The sequence below is a fragment of the Papilio polytes genome, unplaced genomic scaffold (genome assembly GCF_000836215.1).
Source record: "Papilio polytes unplaced genomic scaffold, Ppol_1.0 DF822067.1, whole genome shotgun sequence".
NCBI classification, from domain to species: Eukaryota; Metazoa; Arthropoda; class Insecta; order Lepidoptera; family Papilionidae; genus Papilio; species Papilio polytes.
In genome coordinates, this window is record NW_013527137.1 from 7,730,366 (window position 1) to 7,743,783 (window position 13,418).

The following is a 13,418-nucleotide window of genomic DNA, read 5'->3' on the forward strand; positions in this document are numbered from 1 at the left end:
TCCATCCATCTAAACTTTCGCATTTAAAATATTAGTAAGATAGTATGAAGTATGATTAATGAATACCCTAAATATTTAATAGATATACATGTTATGTTGCATACAATCAGTTTATTACATCTTGTAGAGAGAAAGAGAAAGCGAAACAGATAAGTAAGATTACATATGTTAAGATACATATTAAGATAATGTGCTTTGAAAGTATCTACTATCAATCTAATTGATGTTCGGATCCTTTGAAACAAATCTAATACAAATTGAGAAACAAAACGTTAGCGTCGTATGGACCTAGCCGTATGTCGTATGTCGTATGTCGTACATAGTCGTATGGACGTAGCGACACGATGGGGACATAAACCAGAAAGTGTTAAGATTGAATGTGGATGGCTACCATGGTAGAGGACGACCGAAGAAAGTATGGATGGATTGTGTGAACGGGAGTGGTGTCAATTATAACGACTGATAGAGATGCATGGAAGAGCACATACTGTGCCTTCCCTCCGTAAGGGATAAGGGCAACTGTATAATGACAAATCTAATGAACATTTTCTCGCAAATTTTCGCCGTAGGTCCGTAAACTGAGGGGAAATCCAACAATTATAACCCTTTAGTGACTACTCTGTCCCTTTATATGTGGCTTGCAGATTCCCAAAAAAATATTTCTTTTAAAAAATTGTAACTTTTGTACGTTTTAATTTCATAAAGTACATATTTAATCGCATAAACTCACCTGATCTCGATATCATCGAGTCGTTTGTATTTAATACCCCTGGACAGCATCCTGACTGAACTGTTCACTATTGCATTGTCACACACTTTATCACTAATGTATATTACTTGACTTTAATATTAAATTGTAACCTGAATCATCACACATCACAAATTAAGATTATCAAAGCTGCTTTTTAATAATTACGATGTCGGTCACTTAAACACTATCCTGGCTTACCTTTTACGGACGAGTCAGGGATGGTGTTTAAGTTGGCTGATATCTGTTTAAGAAAGTAGATAACTGAGTTGTGTTAGTTTTAGGGCCTGTCCCACCAAATTTTAAACTGTCCGATAACAATCCAATGAGTAAATTATATGACGGAAATATCGGATTTTGTTCTCTTATCTGACAGTGACATCATTGTTATGCTACCTGACCCTCTATCAGCCAATAGTGCGACAGGCCCTTAGACTTATTGGGCGTTATCGTCACTTCGCGACAAAGCCTTGTAAAAAAAAACAATAATAATTATGAAATGGAATTCAGAATTACTCTGTAATCTAACTATAGTTGACTACGATCGTAATGATAATAGGCTATGATAAAACTTGAAAAAAAAATTACAAAGTGTAATCACGGACTCAAACTAAAACCGATAACTTCTTAGTGTGATTCACTACAAAATTTGCACAAAAATAAATCATTTCCGTATCTGTTTTTCAACGTCATGAGATGACAATGTTTTTGTACTAAAAGTCTACATTAACAGTGAAAGCTTACGGTTAATGAACCAATATTTAAGCAGTGTAAACCATCATTATAGTATAACAAGCTTTCGCCCGCGACTCCGTTCACGTGCAATTAAACAAAATAAAAGTGAATAGCCTATGTATTCTTCCAGGCTATCCTCTACATCTGTGCCAAATTACATCGAAATCCGTTCAGCCGTTAAGGCTACAAAATCTTACAAACATCCATCCATCTAAACTTTCGCATTTATAATATTAGTATGATTGTTATGAACACGCGCTTATCTACAATCTACACAAACAAAACACAACCAAAGTGGTAAATATGGGTGGAGCGTTATCAAGTATAGCTAGTCTAAATAATACAAAGAATTAAATTAATTATACGAAAGAATCAATTTTATTCTACTTTGACCGTACCATTTGGTAAAAACAAATGAATTAAAAAGGCTTAAATGCCAATTCTAAAGAGAAATCGGCTACTAAAGGCGACGTTACTACGTACCCTAATCCCACTACGTATTCCTAACAAATGAAAGATGCAATACTAGTAAAGAATAGCACTACACAACACCTTAACATATAACACGTAGATTTATTACTATTCTCACACAGCACTAATTCGCACTGATGTTGTACATAACATATAAGGATTTTAGTATCAAGCCGTGCGCAACCTGTCATTATAGCTAATTGCTTCAACGCGCACGGCACCAGTGGCATGTAATAGTGCGCACTACACTAGATAAAACAAGCCACATGATTAGAGTAAGATATCTGTGTCGTAGTCAAATTGTTGATATAGTCGAAAGATAAATTGACAGATTTTTTGTTTTATTTCATTAAACACTAACTTTCGCCCGCGACTCCGTCTACGTGGAATTAAAATAAAATAATAGAACTAGCTTATCTGTTCTTCCAGACTTTCCTCTACATCTATGCCAAATTTCGTCGAGATCCGTTTAGCACTTCTGGCTACAAACTCTATCTAAACTTTCGCATTTATAATATTAGTAAGATTTGAAACCGACGTGATTGTATACGTGTGTCGAAGTCTGCTTACTCCTTTGGGTTATAAGTGTGTGTGTGTGTGTGTTTTTTTTTAATTTTCTCGTCTTTTTTCATTTCATTTTCATCTTTAAAAGCTTTATAATTATTAATATTAATAAATATTAAAAAAAACAATAACATTTTCAAAAACTAAATAAAAGGCTCAGAATACTATTGCTAGTAAAAAGAAAGTGACATTGCAAAATATTTCGATTGATCTAAAAAAATGGTAGAGTTCTATAAAACGCGTCGAGCGATAAACATCGGAAACGAAGTGAAAGTTACGCCGGCGCAGACACTACGCAACAAGAGCCAATCAACGAACACACTAGAGTACAAAATTATATCTTTTTTATGTAATTAATTCGCGCAGTTCCAAAAAAATGTGTGACCCGTGTTACAAGCTTAATAAATGTAGCAAGGTTTGTTAAAACCAGTAAAATTTACGTGAAAACAGTTTGAGCAACTATGACTATATGTAATTACTTTCTAAAACAACAATATTATCTAATGACAATAATATTTCAATAAAAAAACTAATTTTTGATCATGGCTTTGTCCGAACAGAATTAAAAAAATCTATCAATATTATATAGCCATGTCACCGAAGACAGCGAAAAAAATCGGTTCAGTTTTGGCGCCTATGCAAACAAACAAATCTTTCCTCTTCATAATATTAGTATAGATGTATAAAAGGTTAATATTACGATGTTTGCATCGTAATGCATAAAGGAATGGAATACAATTAAAAATTAATTCCAAAGGTGTGAGGTCGAATCGAAGCGCATTCAGTTAATATCAAACTATACAGTCAGGGTCAAATTCATTTAATTTCCTCAATGTTAAATTCATTAATTTTCCTCTTTATATTATTACGACCATATATAGATTGTTAATTATTGCATGGGCATTTGGAGGCCTTCGAAAATAAAAACCCTTGCATTACGATGGCATTGCCTATAAGCTTGATATATACCTTCAGTTTTAACTGCACAATTATAATTGAACTAGCTGTTACCCGCGACTTCGTCCGCGTGGTATTAGAAAACATACGAACTATATAAAAACCAAAAAGCTACGTATCCCACGGGAACCAGACATTTGTCGGGGATAAACCTTATCTCATGTGTACTCCAGACTTTGTTTTATATCTGTGGCAAATTTTAATAAGATATGTTGAACCGTTAAAGAATGATCGACTAAACATTAAAAAACTAAATTAATGAATCCCACGGGAACCGTAACCATTCCCAGGATAAAAAGTAGTCTATGTGTTCTTCCAGACGATGCTCTATAGCTGTGCCAAATTTCATGGAGATTCGTTCTGCCGTTTAGGCTACAAACGCTAACAAACATCCATCCATCCATCTAAATTTTCGCATTTATAATATTAGTGTGAAGTATGATATGATAAACTGCATACTTTAACTTTTTTACATGAACATAATATTCAAGTCAAGTCAAGCGATTTGTATACCAAGGTTCAACATTAATGGACAACGTCTAAAATAGCATTATCTATACTAATATTATAAACAGATAAGATTTGTATTTTTGTGTGTATTTAAATAACTAGAATACCGGACCGATATCAAAGTCTTTCACCATTAAAAAGCTTCGCTACACATTGAGAAGCATAAACTATATTTATTATTTTTATTCCATTGAGTTTGGATTACAGTATAACTTCTAAGTATCTGATGAGTAATAATTCATTACCTTTATTTATTTTCATATGTTTTATATTTCGTGCGATTTTCTTTGATGTTTAGTATACTGGGCTCTGCTCATGACTTGTCAACTAACGACTGAATCATTTAAATCAATATTATTAGACGATGACTCGTACATTGTGACAATTCATAGTTACGTACATCTAAATATTGTTTATAAAACATATATCTATTGTACAGATATAATAATATAACAATTAGTGGCATTTGATTCATCGTAGCCATAACTTTATCCTTTGGGGATGTTTTTATAAGACCATAGAGTTATAATATTTTGTTAATCTCCAGAAGTACAACCGTTTATAGAAAGTTTATGGTTTTATTTACTATTCTACGAGCTGTCTCCCGCAATCTTCGTTAGCACAAAGGACGACTCGTTACGCCATTTTGACAGCGCGGAATATAAAAAAAAACACAGACGAATTGAGTACCTCCTTCTTTTGGGAAGTCGGTCAAAAAGTGCCCCGTCAAAAATAGTCAAAAATATGCCAATCTATCTAACTTAACTAGTCTAACGCAAATACTTCATCTTCCCGAAATCTGGAATTTTTATTGTGATATTACAAACAGACACTCTAAATATATGTATAGATAGATATAGAGTACCATTGTTTTTTTTTTTAAATAAGAGGTTATCAATTCAATATGTTTTTTTTATGTTAAGAGAAGGAGGTAACACCGGAAACACCAAGGTTATCATTGATAATGTTTTTTTATCTAGATTACAATGATTCTATTTGGTATTGATAACAATTATTGTGTGTAAACTATTTCGGTTGTAAAAGTAATGAATAGCCTTTATTTATATGGTTTTATATATTCTAGGAATGTTTAAAAGGAATATACTTGTTTATTGATTATATTTGATAAGGATTCATATCTAAACGGTATAAAACTCGAGATAGTGATTTTATTAGAAGCAATCTAGTACTTTATTTATTTGATTTTACTAATTGCGTATTAAAATACACATAGAAGTGGAGTACTCCGTTACATTTGTATGAAGTTTAAATTTATATTTGTTAAAAAGTTGGAGAAATAACTAATCCTTCGTAACGAGTTTAAAATTTCACATAACACTAGATAAGGTAACTGAAATTTAGTTACCTTCTTTTACTACTTATTGCTTAGAGGACCCAATTATGGACATAGCTTAGAGTACGTCATCCTGGATTAGGGGAGTCCAAAATGGAGGTGAGAAGACTGTAACGTGCGTGACACTAAGACCCTATTTCCATTGACCAATGAATGTTTACTGCCCCTACTATTTTAGAATAGCATTCACGCAATAGAGAAGCGTGTCAATGTCGAAAAAAGTTTTAATGCAATTTGGAGTCAGCCTCATATAAAAAGATATAAACAGATAGATCATAAAATTAGTTAAACGCCTTTATTAAAAAACAAACAAAAACTCACTTGCAATATTAACAATGTTTATAGGAACATCTGTACAAACGGCCGACTACTTTCTTCATACAAACAACTAAACAACGTTACAAGAACAATGTGATACCAATTGTTTTATTTGGCATTCTTCAAAACAATTGGCACTGCGTTGTTTTGTTTATAAAACAAACTTCATTTGTTTTTGACCTTTCTAAAACAAATTATCTCTTTGAGGGTCAACAAATAATCGAAATGCATTAGCGTCGCGATATGTTTAAGAAGGGATAGAATACAAATATGATGGCTGATAGACATGTATAGAAGTGGAGCACATACTGTGCCAGCCCTCAGTAAGTACAAGGGCAAGTTGATGATGATATTAGCCTGAAGGACACAAAGGCAACGACGTGTTTATATCACAAAGTAAACATTGTCAATACAATTAAATCTACGTTAATTTCAAACAACGGGTCAAAGATCAATCAGAACAGAGGCAGGTTTTAGTAACAAAATAAAACAAAGTCAAGGTCTGTTTGCCGGATGCACGTGATCTACTATTCAGACACAGTAAAAACTGTCTGTGATTGTTGTAGATCGACAAGTTATATGTTGGGTATCAGTGAAATTAGATTATAGCACACTAGCCCCCCCTTACTCTATGTCCATGTAGGTTTTACATATTTTCTGCATTTCAATATTACAAGTAATAATTACCAATGGTAGCCAGAAGGCAGAGAACATGTTAAGCTAACAAACTACTGTTGCCTTATGCAGAAACAAAACCATTAAGTAACATCGATCCTTCTAAGAAAAGTACCAAAATAGAATTTTATAAATACAGTACTAAAGAAAGGACGAATGATCTAAGATCCCCAGTTCATTTTAAATACAAAAAAAAACAAGTTATTACTATTTTACGATTAAAACAAATATTAGTTCAACCTTTGTAATATAAACGTAATAAGTCATCACCTTCATTGTCATAAAAGTCACCGCGAAATATTTAATTCAATAACTCAAAAACGGTTAAATAATAACCGTTGGTTTACACTGCTGAAACACTTGTATAAAACAAATTAACATCCGTATCATTCTAAGGAATTCATAAATGAGGTATAGATAAGTTTCATAGCTATTTGCATGGACGTCGCTAGGGGCGAGTTTAAATAACCCCCCCACCCCCCCTACCCAATTAATTATTACGATTGCGTTATTAAAAATTTAAAACATCTAATCTAGCACGATAAGAAGTATCATTGACAATTATTTAAAAATAGGCAAAAAGCCGTACTTCAGTATGCACGGCGATAGGGAGATCGATTCCGTGATATGGCACCAAGCTTAAGGTCCTGTCCCACTACTGGCTGATAGATGCTCAGATAGCTTAAAAATGACGTCACTGTCAGATAAGGGAACAAAATCCAATATTTTCATACACATTCGATTGTTATTAGACAATTTAAATTTGGTGGGTCAGGCCCTAGGTATTATTAATATAATAGTTTAGCAACATTTAAAGGACATGTAATAGTAAATTAGTAGACGTCCACAAATGGGTAGAAATAAGCGTGGGATTCACTGGTGAAACATTAGTGAAAAATATTGCTGTGTCCCTTCTGTGTAAACCCACGTTAAATAAGAGTGCAAAGTTTGCAAGCCTAATGTTTTTATATTTACTCAAAAGTAATTTGTTATACTAATCACGATCTACGTAAACTTAGTTACATATACTTAATGTTACTATTAAGTGAAAACTTAAAGTTTTCTAATTCGAAAATATTAAATAAAAACCTGGTGAAACGGTCGCAAATCTTAATATATCAAAATATTAGAACTAATAAAAAGACTAAAGTACACAAGTCACTCTCACAATTATTGTTCGGTTTAGTTCGTAACTTTCGTAATGAGAAATTGTGAATGGAAAACACGCGCTCGAAACGCGACCAATTCCGCGCAATCACGCGTCAGCACTGGACTGTACCGCACTATGTGGGTGAATGAAAGTGTTAGTGATGTGCGTAATGCGAGATATCGATAAATTGGTATACCTAACATTTGAACAAGGCGATGACGTGTGACATGAAATTAAATATATTGCGCAATTTACAACAATTCTTGGATAAAATTATACTGAGAACGTTACTAAACTAGTACCATAAAGTAACTACTTTAAGTAAACAATCGTGTTATTTTGTTTATAACAATTTAATGGTACAATCCAGTGGAAATCATGACAGTATTTTAGACAAAATATTAAAATACAGTAGAACCTCGATAAGTTAAAGTCTAAGGGAAACACAAAATATTTTAAGTTATAGAGGTTTTAAGTTATCAAGGGTCTATGTTGTAGAGGTTTTGGGCTCTGATCGAAAGGGAACATATTATTTTTTTGAAGTTACAGAGGTTTCTAAGTTACCGAGGTTTGAGTAATCGAGGTTCTACTGTATTTGTATGTTTGTAAACTTCTTTACTTTTTTAACTTAAGTTTCACACCAAGAGCAAATTATTTTGGTAAAATAATGCCATTAATATTTTAAACCAAAAAATATCGATAAAAATCAATCGTTACACAACACAACACTATAATGATTAAGCTGTAATAGTTATTCGGTCCTTGCCTGCCTCTTGAGAAATTACATGAACTATAACTGTCGATTAGGATATAAGACCTTATTTGGTAGACCTTAAGATTGAAATTGCCTAATTTTCTTACATAATATTGAGAATGAAGGAAACTTTTAAATGCAAGCTACAGAGTGGGTAAGATTTTTATCATTGCGGTAACATTGTAGTTATTTGAAAATGCTTGTATACAAATATTAATGTAAACAAAATAAACATGGCTATCGCTAATACAAATTATACAATTTGTCAAATACGATATACTAGCTGTTGCTCGCGACTTCGCCCGCGGGAAATTACAAATATAACCTATCACGTTCTCCCTTTTTTTCACAGATAACCTTTATTTAATTAATTACCTTTCTGGTGAAAGAATTTTTAAAATCAGCCCAGTAGTTTTTGAGTTATTTCAATACATACACAAATACAAAAATACAAAGATTTCCTCTTTATAATATTAGTATAGATTGACATGGTACTCAAGATTAATTTCTAGAATTTTATAATTGAACTCACTACCAAAACCGTGTATTTAAACATATTGCTATCTCTGTTTCTTACATAGAGAGAGAAGGAGACGACAATATATTTACAAGTGTTTCTAGATCTAATATGAAAACTCATAAACTTTTGTCAAAGTTCCCTATCGACTATCTAACTAATGAATTATAATAGTTAGTTTACGCATCATCTACGTATATCATATAAACATTTTAAATGCGAATGTTACGATGGATGGATGGATGTTTGTTAGAGTTTGTAGCCTAAACGGCTGAACGGATCTCGATGAAATTTGTCATGAATGTAGAGGAGTCTAGTTCTGAACAAATAGGCTACTAACTTTTTTTAAAATTTCGCGCGGACGGAGTCGCAGGCGAAAACTAGTTTAGATATAAGAATAACAAGGTTTTTAATAAAATTAAAACCGGATAACATTATTTTGTCTTAAATGTATTGGGGAATTACACTTACGGTGGCGGTTTTTCCAGCATTTCCGTGTCTTCGCCTGAGAACAAAACCAATTATTACCATTAATTATTTACTTTTAAGCAATTACAAGTACATAAAAAACATTTTTTTTACTACATTTTTAAATACAGTAGAACCTGGATAAGTTAAAGTCCAAGAGAAACACAAAATATTTTAAGTTATAGAGGTTTTAAGTTATCAAATCTTTGTTGCAGAGGTTTTGGGCTCTGAAGGGAAGGGAATATATTATTTTTTGAAGTTATAGGGGTTTTTAAGTTACCGAGGTTTGAGTTATCGAGGCTCTACTGTATTTCCTTTTATCACTCCAACTAAGCTTGAGGCTTACGCTAAGATATGTTTCACGACAATAGTCGAATGCCGGGATTCGAACCCTCGACCACAAGATCGGTAGTCCGTACCCCAAAACCATTAGGCTATTGGCGATTATAAAATATGTGCCTTTTATAAAAATATTATAAGTAGAGCCTTGGTTATTCATTTAAAAGCTTTCAGTTTTCATTATATATTCAGTAGCATTTCTAGTAAAAAAAATATATATAACGCTGGTAATTATGGTAAGCAGAAACTATTTTTCATATAAAAATGTGTTGTTACAAACAACGCCATCTATCGGTGACACTTGAACATGTTAGATATCAATTTAAAATCCATCAATCAAAATTAGATATGGTAACGCTGGTAATTGATGACCAGAAAATCAGCACACGATTCGTATGAGTGTAACAGATCAGCGAATCGGCTACAGATCAGTACAATTTGTATCTGCATAGAGTTATGATTAGCGTGAGTTGATTGCGTTGAGCCACGGCTCAATGATTCAAAGATACGTATACTGATATTTTAAACCGGTTCAGAACTGATTTTACACACATTTAATAGATTTTCAACACTTCGTAAAGCACAAGTAATAATACACTACACAATTCATTATCTACACTAACATTATAAAGAGGGAATATTTGTATTTTTTTGTATATTTTGATAAAACTAAAAAACTACTGGGGCAATTTTAAAAATTCTTACACCGTCAGAAAGGTAATTTATCTGTAAGTAACATAGGCTATATTATTTTATTTTACGCGGACGAAGTCGCGAGAAATAGCTAGTTAAAGAAGTTATGAATAGGCGTTACTATGTAATGAACACTCGAGCGGGCAATTGCCTTCGTTATCGTCCACTGGTAGTTATCATTCGGCACTGCAAACGGCTTTGTGGCCGAGTTAGCTGCGCGCGACATACGACGATCGCACTCAAGGACATGACTTTTAAAATAAATTTAATTTAAAAAAGTTGCAACATATTAAACAAACCAATCAATTTAAGGAAATTCAATAGAAATTAAAAAAAATCAAATTCATATATCTCGTGTTAGAAGTTTAATTTTCACACAATGTATGGTTTACATTTATGTGTGTTTGTCTACGTTTATTATTAAAAGGAAAGATTTATATTTTTGTATGTATTGAGATGACTCAAAAACTACTGGGCCAATTTAAAAAATTCTTTCACCATTAAAAATCTATTTTATCAATGACAGGCTATGTTTTGTGTTAGGTTTTAATTTCACACGGGCAAAATCGTAAGCAACAACTAGTAATGAATAAACTCAAAAACTACTGGACTAATTTGAAAAATTCTTTCACAACTATCATGCTACATTATCCCTGAGTAATATAGGCTACATATAATTCTGTCAAAAAATGTAAAATTAAAAATAATATCCACATATTTAAATAATTGACACTTACTAGGTGAAGCCATCTTGTTTTAGATTTCCCCACAATAACAGTTGGTTTTCTTCATATTCTCAATTCATCTGTAAAAGATAATAAAACCATCAACATTGTTTATTAAAAATTATTAAATTTTGTACAAAAATCTTATGAAATATACTTTTACCAAAGGAAACATAAAATATTTTAAGTTATAGAGGTTTTAAGTTTTCAAGGGTCATGTTGTAGAGGTTTTGGTCTCTGAAAGGAAGGAAACATTATTTTTTTGAAGTTACAGAGGTTCGACTGTACTTATCTATGACAAAAAATATAAATAATAAGGTTAAAAAAAAGTCACAATGTCAGAATTTCCAAAAAAACTAAAACCCCTTATTTATTTTTAGGTTTTTTAAAGCATAACCATGAAATCCTAAATTAAGACATTAAAATTTCTCCAGTAGTTTTTAATTTTTTAGGAGACAAACAAACACTAGTTTTAGTTAATATATTATGATTTACTAATTACTAATTAGTGTTAAGTGATACTTGAAGTCTACTTAGCTTATGTCCTAGATTGATTACAGACATTTTCATACTTCAATTATTTTGATAACAAAAAACATCATACTTCATACTAATATTATAAATGTAAAAGTTTCGATGGATGATTGTTAGAGTTTGTAGCCTAAACGGCTGAACGGTCGATGAAATTTGGTATAGATGTAGAGTATAATCTGGAAGAACACAAGCACACATTCGTTTTTTTTTTGCATGTGTACGGAGTCGCGGGCAAAAGCTAGTATTAAAGAAAAGTCAAAAGTTAGTTATGTACATATTACAGAGAAAATAACATAAATGTTAAAATTAACTGTGCATGGCAACAAAGAAGTTAAGTTAAGAAGGGAGTGAATTCAGATATTACCTGAGATATATGAAAGAGACAATTTATTTGAATGTATTAAAATAAATAAATAAAAGAATGAATTTAAAAAAAAAAAATATTGACATATCCAACAATTAATTGGAAAATCCGCATATTACATTTAATCCAGTATTTAATCACTAATCTATAATTTTATCTATTCAATGATGACTTTACTTACATAGCAATTATTAAAAAGTGTCCCAAGTTCTTTTCTTTTAACAAATTTTAATCACAATTTTTTGTAGTGGTTTATTTTAAATTTCACATTTAGTTACTATATAGTACAGCAATAAAAACTTATGTGATAAGAGGCTATAATCTTGCAAGTTTTCATATGGGTATTATTAAAGTTGTCAGATAAATTAATCTATACAATAAGACATTTATCCTTATCATATATTGTCCAACTAGCTACTTGTATTATATTTTTAAAATATACATAATGTAATGTGGAAAATGATATAAATATATAAATATTCCCATAAATCACATTAGCAGTAAATAAATATTTTTTTTTGATATGCTAGTTCAAATTATACATATAATATTTTTGATATAAAGTAAATTAAAAATAACCTAATGTTTTAGATGAAAAAAGATGTCAAAACTCTTACATACAGCAAACTTAATAAAAACTTGTTAGTAAAAATCTATTTATCAACATCTGTGAATCATAGTAGTTAAAACAAAAGAGCTTTGAATGTAACAGGAAGATAGGATCGGACATTGTTATTGTTATGGACATTGTTTATACATTTAAACAATTAAAGCATTTTTCTCTTTATAAAAGAAAAATCACATAAATTGTATAGAATATTTCCCTCTATTTTATAAGCAAAAATTATTACATATATTTCGTTTTATAAAAAGGTCATGTAAATTGCATTTAATTTATCTTTACATATTACGCTTGTAAGAAATGTGTTAAAATAAATTTTGATTACATTAAGAAAACTACTAAACTTTTTGTTCTAACGCAGAACTTTTAAACGACCTCTTTTTAACGAGTAGACGATATTAATAAAAAAGTACAATTTATCAGCTATAGAAATACTTACATATAAGGTTAATGCTATTGACTTCTATATAGGCCACATACAATCACAATGTAAAGAATAGTACAATGAATACAACGAATTTTGTATGTTACACTTTCTAAAAAATGATAATCACACAAAGACTAACCTACCACAGTTACATTGATTGTTGAAAATACCTACAACACAAAATCCGCAAGTTTAAACATGATGTGTTTTTACGTTTATCACTCAAATATGATAATTGCCGTAAATAACACTGTTATACTTATAACAATAATTTTCAGAAACAGAAACTAATATTTGACAATGACATATGATGTGAATTGACATTTGACACTTGTGATGTGATATTGACCAACTTAACGCAAAAAAGTCAGACTATTCTATAATGTTCAAATTAAACCTGTTGGATGGTTACCGATTATTTATCTCAATAATAATATCCATATTGTACTTAGTAATAAAAAACCATAATAGTTAAATTAAAATGTTAATAACC

At 31.1% G+C, this 13,418-nt stretch overlaps 1 protein-coding gene across 3 annotated transcripts in view; it reads right to left on the reverse strand.

Moving 5' to 3' along the window:
• Window positions 1–13,214, reverse strand: part of LOC106107277 (copper-transporting ATPase 1) — a 42,848-nt gene extending 29,634 nt beyond the window's left edge. Inside the window, exons 1-3 of one of the 3 annotated variants that reach the window (XM_013288066.1) lie at window positions 12,938–13,214; window positions 10,991–11,058; window positions 9,225–9,258 (exon numbers count right to left, since the gene is read on the reverse strand). In XM_013288066.1, the coding sequence (XP_013143520.1) occupies window positions 9,225–9,258; window positions 10,991–11,003 (47 nt within the window). In that variant the 5' untranslated portion in view covers window positions 11,004–11,058; window positions 12,938–13,214. Of the gene's footprint in view, window positions 1–730; window positions 862–7,421; window positions 7,593–9,224; window positions 9,259–10,990; window positions 11,059–12,937 lie in introns of those variants that run through there. The other 2 variants (XM_013288065.1, XM_013288064.1) reach the window with 2 other exon arrangements.
• Window positions 13,215–13,418: the final 204 nt, after the last annotated feature.